The sequence below is a fragment of the Magnolia sinica genome, chromosome 11 (genome assembly GCF_029962835.1).
Source record: "Magnolia sinica isolate HGM2019 chromosome 11, MsV1, whole genome shotgun sequence".
NCBI classification, from domain to species: Eukaryota; Viridiplantae; Streptophyta; class Magnoliopsida; order Magnoliales; family Magnoliaceae; genus Magnolia; species Magnolia sinica.
The window spans coordinates 83,284,366-83,299,269 of record NC_080583.1 but is presented as its reverse complement, the minus strand read 5'-3'; the positions used below and the strand labels follow the sequence as shown (position 1 = coordinate 83,299,269).

Sequence of the window (14,904 nt, the reverse complement as noted above, 5' to 3'; positions counted from 1 at the left end):
CCTAACAACAGGCCCGAAGCCCGAAGCCCGGTCGAAATGTAACTTATATCTCCTAAACCCATTGCCTAAAACCCACTTCCTCTTCTTCCACACACCTTCTCATCTTCTAGTCATGTTCCCTTCTTCCACAATCCTAAACCCATCATCATCTTCATTCCATTCTCTAAAATCTTCTTCCACAATCCTTCTTATTTTCTCAAATCCTTCTTTGCTCCCTTCTTTACTCCCATACAAATCCCATAACCCACTTTCATTTCCTTCATTTTCTTCATTTTTCTATCTTATTCCACCGAAATCTACAAAATTCCAAACAAAACCCATTGATAATTTCCAATGGGGGCTTTCCTTCTACTCGTTTCTTCATGGCTACTGTTCCCATTAATGGTGAGCCTTATGGCTAAGAAGCGTGGTGCACAGGAAACAGAAGAAGAACAATACAATCGTCGCTCCAAGTGAAGGGAGGACACTGGAGCGCCAATCTCAACGGTCGCAGCTACCCGGGAGAAGAGAGTTACCTCGGGACCTCAAAAGGGTCCATCCATGTCTCGGGCGGGTCCGTCAACGTCTCGCGGCTGGGGAGTCGGGGCAGAACAAGCAGTGGATTTTGGAAGATTCACCAAACGCAAGATATGCTTTGAGCGGTACGTGCATAAGGACTTGTTCGCCGATACCCAAGAGCGCAAGTGGCTTGCCTCACTTGGGTGGAATCTCATCTTCACACCCTACAACAATGCCGACGTCGATACTGTGCGACATTTCTACGCTTCAATTAAAAATCCAAGTCTACAGTCAATGACCTTCGACGTGTTAATCGGTAATTCCTTGAGAACTTTTAGTATTACTGACATTGAGAGGATTTCTGGGGTGCCACGTGGGACAGTGGTTGTTCCATATAAGGATTCGAAGAGGTCCAGGTACAAGGAAGAGAGGACTGTTCATGTTTGTAGTGAAAATAAGCCTTGGATACAGGATGATAATTGTTTGAAGGTAACAAAGATGCTTCCAGTTTACAGGTTCCTCCACCTTGTTTTCACGTACAATGTGTATCCTAGATCGGATAATCATACACAACTAACACAGTATATGTTGGAGGTTCTGTACTTAGTAGGTACCCGCAAAAAGTTTGCTACCCATCTATTGTAATGCGGCATATATTGATGGCGGCCACAAATTCCAATCTGTCCTTACCCTTTGGACGGTTGGTTTGTAAGATGGCGAAGGACTGTGGGTTTAGTTTCAACTGCAATGCGAGGCTTGAGCCGCTGAATTTTATTGACGCTAATTCTATTAAATGGATGAAATTGAACAGGGAACAAGAGGTTGAAAGAGGAGAACGATATGAAGAAGGAGAAGGAGAGGAGGAGGAAGACGAAGAGGCAGAAGAGGAAGACGATGATGAAGACATCGACGAAGATTTTGTGGCCCCCCCGCTTATACATGAGCGCTTCAATCGGGTGGAAGAGGATTTGACATCGGTTCGGTCTGAATTAACTGATTTCAGGACTGAAATGAAGGCCAAAGTGACTGAACAAGAGCAATGGAACAAGAAGATCTTACGCACCTTAAAGGAAGTGTTATGCTGCGTCCAAAAGGATGGAGCAGAGCCACATCCGACTGATTCACAGGACCATTAGGTCTCGGGTGAAGCCATGGTTGTGGTTATGTGTTTTGTGTTTTGTGGGTTATAAGAAATAGGAAATTTCCACCTAATAGTTTAATAGTTTGTAGTTGGGTACCTTATGTTTTTTCTACTGGTTAGGTATATAGGGGAAGAATGTATGGATGTAGTTATGTTTCAGGTGATATTTGCTGGGAATTCTTGAATCTATGGTTTGTTTTTAATGATCTCTGCTAATATGTATGCTAGCAATATCTGAAAATCCCCCCAACAAAAGGTTTGCTCACAATTCGTAGCCACCCTTCCCAGGCAAAGCACCCTAACATTTTGATGGGCTAGATTTTGATGTGAAATTGTCATTGTGGCAACTCATCCATGTTACCCTTCATAGCATCGTCCATGTATGTGAAGGAAAAATGTCATCAGTTGTTTAGATCAGATATGCAAGAAAAGTGAATAAAGCTATCAGTGCCTTAGTGGCTCTGAAGGGGTGTTGCTCAAAAGGGTGTTTATGCATCAAATGCCCCTTTTACAACAAATCCAAACATGCCCTTTAGGATAACTATGCATTGGTTGATCCTTTGTTATTTCTCTTGCGAGGCTTTTTTGTGGTCTAGTACATTGAACAAGACTTTTACAATTGATATCATTCGAAAGCGCCATCGGTTAACGGGTGTTTGATGTGTAAAAAGGAATCACAATATGAAATGATGTCTTAGGTTAAGAAGCAATTTTGAAAAAGGAATCACAATATGAATTTCATCACCTATGGATACTCGAACGCTTGACTGGGTGTTGAAACTCCTAAGAGTCTACCACCCGAGGGGGGCAAACTGAAATATGAGCGGGGCAAATTAGAAAAACAGCGGGGCAAACTATCATATGAGCGAGGCAAACTTAGAAAATCAGCGGGGCAAACTAGAAGATCAGCGGGGCAAACTAGAAGATCAGTGGGGCAAACTAGAAGATCGGCGGGGGAGACTAGAAGATCAGCGGGGCAAACTAGAAGATCAGCGGGGCAAACTAGAAGATCGGCGGGGGAGACTAGAAGAACAGCGGGGCAAACTAGAAGATCAGCGGGAGAGACTAGAAGATCAGCGGGGCAAACTAGAAGATCAGCGGGGCAAACTTAACAAATAATTTCGTAGCTTGTGCCGAAAAATCTAAACATATCCAATGTTCAAATGGACCACACCACATGAAGTTGATCATTTCTTAGGGGCCACAGCCAGGCAGTTTAAGCTTACAGTTGTGTTTTCTGTTAATCCATATATGTATGATCTTGTGAATAGGTTTGATAACAAACAAACATCACTGTTGGGCCGGCTATGGTTTCAGTGGTAGAAATCATTATGCCCACTGTTTCCCATGGTATGATCCACTTGATCTTTTGATATGCTTCAATTTGGGGGCTAGACCCCTCAAAATAAATGAAAAAATGGATGGACGGTGTGGATATATTACATACATTCATTGTGGGCCCAACTGAGTTTACATAGTACAATGGGAACGTACTACTAACTCAGTACGCAATCCGATTACGCTTGCTACGCCCTATGATGGTGTTTCATTTGTAATACATCATGTTCATCAGATTATGTAATGTCCATCCGTTTTCATCGCAATATGTATACACCAAAGCCCCATATGTGGAAGGGAACCTAGACATTGAGGGAGGACACCTAGACATTCAGTGGGACAAACATGAAATTGAACGGGGCAAACTAGAAGATTAGCGGGGGAGACTAGAAGATCAGCGGGGCAAACTAGAAGATCAGCGAGGGAAACTGGAAGATCAGCGGGGCAAACTAGAAGATCAACGAGGGAGACTAGAAGATCAGCGGGGCAAACTAGAAGATCAGCGGGGCAAACTAGAAGATCAGCAGGGCAAATTGAAAAATTAGCGGGGCAAACTAGAAAATCAGCGGGGCAAAGAGAAAAATCAGCGGGAGATTTTTGAAAATCAACGGGGCAAACATGAAAATCAGTGGGGCAAACTTAACAAATAATTTCGTGGCTGAAGCTGAAAATTTTAAACATATCCAATGTTGAAATGGAATGTTGAAATTGACCACACCACATGAAATTTTGAATTGAACTTCTAATGGTGATCGTTTCTTAGGGGCCACAGAAGTTTTGGATCAAGCTTATAATTGTGTTTTCTATTAATCCATATATGTATGATCTTATGAATAGGTTTGATAACAAACAAACATCACTGTTGGGCCGACTATGGTTTCGGCGGTGGAAATCATTATGCCCACTGTTTCCCGTGGTATGAAGCATTTGATCTTTTGATCTGCTTCAATATGGGGCTCAACCCCTTAAAATTTTCCGTTAACGGATGGATAACATGAATAGTAAATTCAATGTGGGCCCAACTGGGTTTAAAATATAAAAGGGAAACGGATTGGCTACTCCCCCTAACACCAGCCCCGGAGCTGGTGGTCGGTGCTCTATGGGCCCCACCATGATGTATGTATTTCATCCATTCCGTTCATCCATTTTTAAATATCATTTTAGGTTTTAATCCCAAAAATGAGAGGGATATAAATCTCAGGTGGACCACACCACAAGAAAACAATAGTGATTGGAAATCCATCATTTAAGTCCTCCTAAGGCCCACTGTACTGTTTGTTTGACATCCAATATGTTGATTAGGTCATAAATATCCAGATGAAGGGAAAAAAAAACAAAGGTCAACTTGATCCAATACTTTTATGGCCCCAGAAAGTTTTTAATGGTCGAAGTTCATTTAACATTGTTTCCTGTAATGTGGTCCCCTTGAGACTGATATATATCTCATTTTTTGTTTATTACTATAAATTGATCTAGAAAAATAGATGGACGGAATGGATGAAAAACATACATTATTATGGGGCCCACAGAGCACCGATCACCAGCCATTGGCTGGTGGCAGGGGGAGTAGCCAACCCATTTCCATATAAAAGGTGGGGTCCTTACTCTTGCTTGGGTGGTAACCTCTCAGTAGTTTCAACTCCCGGTCAGGAGTTCGAGTGCCATAGGTGGTGAAATTCCACCAGCGTGAGTGTGCGCGGTGTGTGTGCAGCGTGAGTGTGTGCGGTGTGTGTCTGTCCGTGTGTAATAATAATAAAATAATATATATATATACCTGTCTTGTGTGCTTTCTTCGCTGGACCCACCATTTCAAGAAGAAAAGATGAAATGCTGATAAGGGGCCGACAAAAAGGGTGTTTTTTTGGGTCTTTCTACGGGAAATGCAGTGGGGAAATGGGGGTGACAGCAACGGCAGGGAAAGTGGCAGCAAAAAGGGAGAGGAAAGGCAAAGAGAGGAAACGAAGAGGAAGAGCCGTTTCCGTCAGGAGGAGGGGTATTTTCGTCCTGAAATTCCGACTCCGTACGAGGAGGTCCAACTGCGTATTCTAAGTTTGTATTGCTTCAAAAAAACCGCTGGATAAAAGGTGGGGTCCACAGTCGTAAATTTCTCCTTTGTTTCCTTATTTACTAGGAAATCATCTTCTCCTTACTATAAGCAGAAGAGGAATGCTGCTTTGATGCATGTTTCATGGAATCTGTGGAGTGCACGTGATAATATCTTCACCCCACATGGACACTTTTGATCAGTGATATATATACGATGGAATTCACCCCATAATATCTCTTATGACTCCTCTTTTCAACTATAAACGATGGAATTCTCTATTGCAATATATATAAAACGATCACTTTGAGAAAACATTGAGTGGGGCAAATTAGAAATTTGATCGGGGGAAACATGAAATTTAGTAGGGGAAACATGAACACATACCCCCACACACTCACACTAGCGGAATTTCATCACCTATGGATACTCGAACGCTTGACTGGGTGTTGAAACTCCTAAGAGTCTACCACCCGAGGGGGGCAAACTGAAATATGAGCGGGGCAAATTAGAAAAGCAGCGGGGCAAACTGTCATATGAGCGAGGCAAACTTAAAAAACAGTGGGGCAAACTGAAATATGAGCGATGCAAACTTAAAAAGCAGCGGGGCAAACTGAAATATGAGCGGGGCAAACTATAAAAACAGCGGGGCAAACTGAATTATGAGCGAGGCAAACTTAAAAAACAGCGGGCAAACTGAAATATGAGCGGGCCAAACTAGAAAAACAGCGGGGCAAACTGAATTATGAGCGGGGCAAATTAGGAAAACAGTGGGGCAAACTTAAGTATGAGCGGGGCAAACTAGAAAAACAGTGGGGCAAACTTAAGTATGAGCGGGACAAACTAGAAGAACAATGGGACAATCAATTATGAGCGGGGCAAGCATAAAAAAGTACGGGGCAAATATGAAAAAGAGCGAGGCAAGCATGAAAAAGAGGGGGGCAAACATGAAAATGAGCGGGGCAAACATGAAAATGAACGGGGCAGACATGAAAATGAGTGGGGTAGGCATTAAAATAAGTGGTGCAAACATGAAAAAGAGCGGGGCAAGCATGAAAAAGAGCGGGGCAAACATGAAAATGAGTGTGGTCCATTTGAACATTGGATACGTTTAGATTTATCGGCTTAAGCCATAAAATTATCTGTTAAGTTTACCCCGCTGAATTTCATGTTTGCACCGCCGATCTCCTAGTTTGCCCAGGTGATTTTCGGGTTGGGCTATACAAACACCAACCCGAGAAAACTTAGGCTGGGCTTAGGTTGAGGTCCCAGGTTGCTCGACCCAACACAAACCCGATTGTTATATTAGTTACTTATAAATTATAATTGAGTGTGGATTGTTTATGTAGAAGGTACACTAATGATGTCGGGTCTCATTTGTCCACGTCATTTCCAAGGACTCACGTGTGTTCTCCCATCGTCTATTAAATGTTTGCAACTCATCCACCGTGCATGTAATTTAAGTCAATTTAGGCATATGCAGTCATGTGGCCCATTTTGGATGGAGAATCAAAAGTCACTCCTCATTGGATTATCTTAACCATCTAGTTGGTGGCCACTAGAGGCTGGTTTGTAGTCCAAATTCTGCAGCAGATCTCAGGTGGATGTAATTCACCTCATTGGTGTGACTATTTGCATGTGCTCCAATCCTTAGTTGCATAATCCTTCTATTCCCGGTGCCACTTCCACCTCCGATCGTGCTTTGGAACTGTGGTCCAGCCCTACTTTGTAGCCATTTAAACTTGAGCGGGCCAAAATAGAAACGCAGTGGAGGAAACATGAAATTGAGGGGGGCAAACTAGGAATTCAGTGAATTTCTCATGAAAATGAGCAGGCCAAGGGGTTTCCCTTCTATGCATGTGAAGTTCTTGTCTATCAGCCATCAGTTTTTGGTTTTGCTCATTCTAATATCTTGGCAATTGCCTTGCATATACTATTCATGTGCATTTTCCTTTTCGACGAGCTTAGCGGGACAAATTGAAAATACAGTGGGACAAAGTAGAAAGTTCATTCATCATCCACCAAGTTTACAAAGTATGCTATACATCAAAACACTAAAGAATTTACAAAGTATGTTATTTTTCAGATATGGGAAACTTGCACCTTCGGCGATTATGCCCAGTTTGTTTGCATCGCCCACACTTTGTTGTTTTCGATTCTTCTCCACGCGATGGAATTCTAAGCTTTTTGGGTCTGCCAGCTGACCTCCTTTGTCCTGGAGGTTTAATTTGAGCACAATACTCCTTGAAGCCCACCGAAATTTCTTCCCACTCACTCTTGTCACGTACTGGGTACACCGATTCGCTATACGTGGCTTTGTAATTTTGCACCGTGTAGAATGGGGAACAGTATGAGTAATGAGGGAGATTGTAGTTTATACATGCTGACAAGACATGCATACAGGGATACCCCTTCACGCTAAACTCGCGACATGTACACGAAAACTTACTGAGATTGACTGTATCATTATAATCTCCCACAGCATAGTACTCGTCTCGAGAAATAGGATGACAGCGAACATCTCGCGCTTTCTGCACAAGATCCTTTAACTGCTGCTCCGCCCATGGTGTCAATGGCCCTATAAACGATGCCGCAGATTCTCTTCTCTTATAAAATAATTCCTGTATCTTCAATCTAACCCCTTCTATCAATTTCGTAACGGGGTATTCGCGTGCTTCTTTGAAGAGGGCATTGACATACTCGGAAATGTTTGTAGTAACCAAGTTGAATCTTTTTCCTGGAAAGTGTGAAGATGCCCATCTCTCGTATCCGATTTCTGTCAACCATGCATGTACTATGGGGTTGGCCATTTCGATATCATGCATTAATTTTTCGAATTCAGCCACCCTACATGTCTTCACTGCCCGCCAGTAGTACATCTCCAATGACTTGTCTTTAAAGGTGTCCACCAAGTTTCTGTAGATATGATATGCGTAGTAGCCATGAATTGCACGTGGGAAGACATGGGGTACCTCTTTCAGTAAACCTTTATGTCTATCGGATATAATCACAAGATCCTCCGGAGACCCTATCGCATCGCCAAGGTAAGTAAGGAACCAATTCCAACTGCTACCGTTCTCCGATTCCCCGATGTCAAACGCAACTGGAAATATATGATTGTCCCCATCTAAGGCCGTGGCGATGAATAAAACACCTTTGTATTTTCCCTTTAAGTGTGTCCCGTCAATGGCTAATACCCTCCTCAATGATTTCTGAAAACTTCTAACGCATTATCCGAGCGCAACAAAACATCTTTCGAACCTGAAAGTCTCTTTGTTAACATATAGGGTAGTCACTGTCCCTGGGTTAACCGTCCTCAATTCATGTAAATACAAGGGGAGTTGATTGTAGGAGTCTTCATAAGACCCCATCACCTGATTGATTGCAAGCTCCTTGGCTGCCCATGCCTTCCTATAACTGATAACAATATTATACTTCTCTTGCATGGCGAAGATAATATCACGTGGCCTCAACCCTAGGCGTTGCTCTATGCGGCTAACAACCAAATCACATGCTAACTTACTGCTTGCTTGCCGGTGATCACTCCTCATCCATGATATGCCACACGTGTGATTTGGCGTATAAGTCCGTATCTTGAAAATTCCTGAATCACCCACGCGTGATGCATGAACCCTCCATTCGCATCTTTCTTCGAAGCATACAACTGTAAATCTCCTAGAATTTGAGTACAGTACCCTGTACTGAAATTTATTTTGAAGGGCAAATTGGCTCAAAACATGCTGACACCAACTCTTGTCCTTAAATGTTTGCCCAACGGCTATCTCGATTGATTCACTCAACGAATCCGTATATTCCAGCATTGCTGCATTAGTGAATGCAGCATCATCAAACGGCACAGGAACTTGACGGGTGTTGAAGTTTGTTGTTTCGGGAAGGTTTGGATGTGGGATGTTGCTTTCAGGACTGATGTATCTTCGGGCTGTGGATGATGACGGCAGATCTGCTGTTGTTGCTAGAGGCGGTGTCATGCAATCACAAATGAGGTCAATGTCACGTGCACCGCAGGCTTGGGTACTCACAAATTTTGATGTTTGGGGCGGCTCGGACAGTTGATCATTTGTTCCTACTACTTGTAATGGATTTGGCTTATATTCAAATTCCACGCCATGCTCTTCTGCCACACTTTGAATGTGTGATGCCATATTAATGTGTTCGATTGTCTCGATGACTAAAGGGATGAACTTTTTCGAATGCTCCAACTGTGTTGCCAGGAACACTTTGACATCATCGTCGTCCTCAAGTACCGTTGGAGGAATTGATTTATTGGAGCAGGGATACAAAACTTTCATCTGAATATCACAATCTGTTGGTGTTCTCTTAATAATCCTGTACATTCTGGATAGAAGTTCCTCGTACGTAGTATCAACATCTAGCGAAATAGTTTTCGTACTTCCACTCGTGTACGTCCATTACTTGTTTTCACATTCTAACTCCCCGCCATAGCAACAGATGATTCTCATAGCCATTATCTGCAAGATTCAATACAATGACAAATTATCAATAAATCGTTAAACAACGGAAGCTTCCCATAAGACAAAACTCAATAAAATAATAAAAGACTGAAAACTCGCTTTCCCTTATAGATGAGAATGATACAAAGCTTAAGGAAATAAAGAATAAGCAACGCGTTAAATTTTCATGTAAACAACCAGAGCTTATATGGATTAGGCCTTCTACGAATGATTTCGTATCGTATTTTATTAAATTGAGTAAGGCAATCTAACATGACATTGAGCGGGGCAAACTGGAAAAATGAGTAAGACAACGTACAAATTGAGCAGGGCAAATATGAAATTCAGCGTGGGGGGGGTAAGCATGAGATTCAACAGGGCAAACATGAAATTGAGCGAAATGGAATTCAACGAGCATAACATAGAATTATGTGGGGCAAACTATTAATTAAGCTATGCAAGCAAACATTAAATCGAGTGTATGTAATCCCCATCAACGCATCAAATTCAATAAGCCTAACGCATAAATTTGATTAAGTCTAACACATGCGCATCAACTTGCATTAAATTGACCGTAGCTAGCATCAAATAAGTACATCAATAAATTCATTGAGCTAGCATCAAATAAACAACCAAAGCTCACACATTGGAAATATGAGCAGGGCAAACTAGAAATTGAGCTGGGGAAACATGGAATTGAGCGGGGCCAACATGAAACTCAGCAGGGTAAACTAGAAATTCAGCGGGGCAAACTAAAATTGAGCAAAGCAAACATAAAAATTGAGCGGGACAAACTAGAAATGGAGGGGGGCAAACTACAAAATTCAACAGGAAAATCCAAAAAATCAGCCGGGCAAACTAGATATTGATCAGGGCAAACAGAAAATTGAGCGGGACAAACTATAAATTCAGCTATGCAAGCAAACATTAAATCGAGTGAGCGTCGCATGATATTGAGCTGGGCAAATGATATTTCGAGCGAGAATAGTATGATATTGAGCTGGGCAAACATTAAATCGAGTGAGCATAGTATGATATTCAGTGGGGCAAAGATTGAATCGAGCGAGCATAACATCATATTCTGCGGGGCAAACATTAAATCGAGCTGGCATAGCATGATATTGAGCGGGGCAAAAATTAAATCGAGCGAGCATAGCATGATATTGAGCTAGGCAAACATTAAATTGAGCAATCCTAGCATGAAATTTATTGAGGCAAACATTAAATTGACCTTATCTATCATGAAATTGAGCTGGGCAAATACTAAATTGAGCGATACTAGCATGAAATTTATCGAGGCAAACATTAAATTGAACTTATCTTATCTAAGCATGAAATTAAGCTGGGCAAACATTAAATTGACTGATCCTGGCATGAAATTTATCGAATCAAACATTAAATTGACCTTATCTTACCTACCATGAAATTAAGTTGGGCTAACATTAAATTGAGCGATGCTAGCATGAAATTGAGCAGGGTAAACATGAAATTCAGCGAGCATAGCATGAGATCAAGTGAGCTCTAACATGGAATTGAGTGAGCTTCAAATGGAATTGAGCGAGTTCCACATGGATTGGACCGATCAACACATAAAATTAACTAAGCCTAACACATGAAATTGAGTAAGCCTAATACATGGAATTGACTGAACTTCGCATGCAATGCAATTGTACGAGCCGAGCATTTTTTAAAAATATTTGTACCACCGACTACCGTAGTACAGGTCAAATGTAGGTTGAAGAGAGGTGCTTTGGAGTGAGGGAATATTTTCAACCTTCTTAAGGATTGCAAATACAGCCACTTCATGAGATTTCACGTAACCCCAGCCAAGAAAGAAAATGGCAAATGTAGAATGATGATATCTACATGATTCACTAAGATTCGACGAGGAAAATGAGAAGAATAACCTCCGTGCGTTGGTTTATCGTTGAAAAGGAGTAAAAAACTGTTATTTTGAGAAGAGAGTGAAAGCAACAGGGGTTTAAAGGAAAGGAAACGGATTGGCTACTCACCCTGCCACCACCCAATGGCTGTGGTCGGTGGTCTGTGAGCCCCACCATGATGTATGTGTTTCATCCATTCCGTTCATCCATTTTTTCAGTTCATTTTAATCATTCGTCCAAAAAATGAGAGGGATATAAATCTCAGGTGGACCACACAACAAGAAGATAAAATTAATTGGATATTAACAATTAAATTTCTCCTAAGGCCCAATGAACTGTTTAATTGACATCTAATCTGTTGATTAGTTCATACAGGCATAGATGAAGGGAAACAACAAAAATCAAGTTCATCCTAAATTTTTATGGCCCTCTAATGGTTTCTAGTGGTTGACGCTCATTCAACACTGTTTCTTGTAACGTGGTACACTTGAGATTTGGATGTACCTCATTTTTGGTCTCATACCATAAAATGATGTGGAAAAATGTATGGACGGCATGGATGAAAAGCATACATCATGGTGGGGCTCACAGAATGCCGACAGTCCGCCATTAGCTGGTGGCAGGGGGAGTACCGAATCCGTTTCCGTCAGGAGGAGGGGTATTTTCGTCCTGAAATTCCGACTCCGTACGAGGAGGTCCAACTGCGTATTCTAAGTTTGTATTGCTTCAAAAAACCGCTGGATAAAAGGTGGGGTCCACAGTCGTAAATTTCTCTTGTTTGATATTTCGGTACGTTGGCGGAGTGCAACCATTCATACACATGCACACAACCACCGCATCCATGCCGTTCATCTAACACCAGATGGAAAACTATAGATAGGCTATATCTCCAACATCAGAAATATCACCATCAAAGCCTTTTTTGAATAGATATCTTCTTGTTTAGTTTGGATTCTTTCAGTTGTTTTCGTTTTCACCGTCCATGTTTTGATCATCACTAGATAGATATTTTCATGTTATGGCCCAATCTAAAGTGGGCCCCTCTATTCAAAAAGTTTGGATTTAGAACACGTGTGCCTTTTGTTCATATTATCTCCATGCACGCGTACTGATTACCATACTCCTTCGGAGAATCAAAGTCTCTCTTTTGATTTTGGCCGTCGGCCCCACCTGACGTCGGCGTGATCTAAACCTTCATGCGCAATACCCATATGCATACGTTGCATGGTATTCTTCCTTTTTCTTCTTTCTTTCCTTTTCTAAGAGGATGGTGGCCCACTTGCCCTCGTGGCAATGCCTCATGCTTACGTGAATGATCGCAAGCGTTCGAACGTACATATCTTACCATACGATGCAGCCGTGTGGGATCTATCATGATGTATGATTTCCATCCAACCCGTCCATTAGATGAAATGCTCCATTTTTTATTTGAATCCCAAAAATCATTCTGATCCATAACTTAGATGGGCCACACAAAAAATAACAATATGGAACGTAGAGAAGGGAGATGCCCATGAAGGAAATTTTCAGATGGAATTGGGGTCAGCGGTGTTGTTTATATTCCATCCAACCCAATAATCACGTGGGCCCCATCAGGATGAAGGGATATACCTAAAATAAATCCATTCCAAGGTTTATCTGGACCATCAAAAGTAAACATATGGGTTTCATGCGCGATTGTATATTGATCTCTGTGGTGCGTCCCACCTAAGAGCTTGATAGAGATGATTCTTCGTATGTACACTGAAAATGAGTACTGGCACCAGATGAATGGTTTGGATTTCATATACACATCATGCAGACCCACACATCTCAGATGTAGGGTAATTACTATAACTATCGTATGTTCGGATGCATGCGATGATTTAAAACATACGAAAGCAGAAAGAAAATAATAGAAAATATCAACAGAAAGAGTGGTCAAAGTCAAACATCCAGGTAAGGCATTATGCAGGGATGTGTAAGATGTGGAAAAGCTGTGAGTGGGCGCCACAAGAGCGTTTGACAAATCATTATGCTTTGTGTGGCTATGCTTATCGATGACTATTTTCATTTTTTTAAGTGTACATTTGCAGGCCACCGAGCTGATTAAAAGATCAATCTTGGGCCCACTTAAATAAGTGTGTTGATTATGATTGCGTCAAGTGGAGTAACGTGTATGTAAGTATCTCCAACCGAGCTGATTATGATTGCGTCGTGATATAGCATGTGTACGTCACCAAGTTCTATAAGGCCTACCATGATGTATGTGTTATACATACACCAATATCTATCCATTTGAAGATATCATGTTATGGCATGAGTCAAAAAATTAGATAGATCCAAAGCTCGAGTGAATCCCAACACATAAAGTAGAGGTGGGCAGGGACACCCGATCTAGCTAACGCGACTTGCTCAACGCGGTCTGATGTAATTCGACTCGAACCGAATGAGTAAGTCGGGTCCGAACCGAGTAAGCTTCGCCCAATCCGAACTTAAATAGAGTCAAGTTCGAGTTACGCAGTAACTCGACTCGACTCGGCCCGAAACTCGATCCGGTTAGACTCGACTTGATCCAAAACCCGAATCAACTCGACTCTCAAACCCTACTCGGACCCGATTCCAACCTTTCTCTCTCCCTCCCTCCCTCATCCCCCTCCTCTTCCAAGCCCGAAAACCACCCTCCTCCTCCTCTTCCTCCTCCTCCTCTCTCTCCTCTCAACTCCCTCCCTCCCTACCTCATCCTCCTCCTCTTCATCTTCCTCTTCCAAGCCCGACAACCACCCACCACCATCACCCTCCTCCTCCTCCCCCTCCTCTCTCTCCTCTCCACTCCCTCCCTCCCTCATCTCTCAATCTGACTCAGTGCCAACTTGACCCAACTCGGTACTTTTGACCTGATCGAACTTGGTCCGGATCAGTCCAAGCCAGACCGAACTCGGATCGAGTCAAGCATGCTGGACTCGATATCAAGTCAGATTGAGTTTGAGTTAGGCCTATTTCAAAACCGGATCAACTTGAGTCAACCCTTACTCGGTCTGACTTAACTCAACGCCTAGCTCTAACAGAAAGTATTAAAGATTGAACGTCAACTATTAAAAACTTCTTGGGAGTCATAAAAGTTTTATATTGATTTGATGTTAATTTGTTTTTTTTTCCCTTCATCGAGGTTTGTGTGGCCTTATGAAGAGGTTACGTGGAAAATAAACATCAAAGTAGGTCTAAGGAAGGTTTCAACCAAGGGAATTATTGTCCCCTATGATATGTTCCATTGGAATTTTGGATGTCTCATTTATTAGCTTATGTCTTTAAAAGATTAGTCAAATAGATGGACAGTATGGATATAACAAATATATTATGACGGAGCTCACAAAACTTAGTGACATCAACACACCACCAAGGTCAGCACTGATCTGCTTTCATGACTCTTTCCTTACTCAAGGGTGTATGGCCCAATCAAATCTCATCACATTTACTGTGGTTCTTTGAATTCATTGAATTTATGTCCATGAAAATCAAACTCTTTTGGGACAGGGATTCAATGAATCT

At 42.0% G+C, this 14,904-nt stretch overlaps 1 protein-coding gene across 1 annotated transcript; it reads right to left on the bottom strand.

The window, feature by feature from the left end:
• Positions 1-7,096: 7,096 nt before the first annotated feature.
• On the bottom strand, positions 7,097-9,010 carry LOC131218217 (uncharacterized). Its single transcript, XM_058212898.1, has 3 exons — positions 8,759-9,010; positions 7,817-8,233; positions 7,097-7,720 (listed from the first exon to the last, which is right to left on the bottom strand). Exons 1-3 carry the CDS (start codon positions 9,008-9,010, stop codon positions 7,097-7,099), a joined length of 1,293 nt encoding a protein of 430 aa, XP_058068881.1.
• Between the last annotated feature and the right edge of the window lie 5,894 nt (positions 9,011-14,904).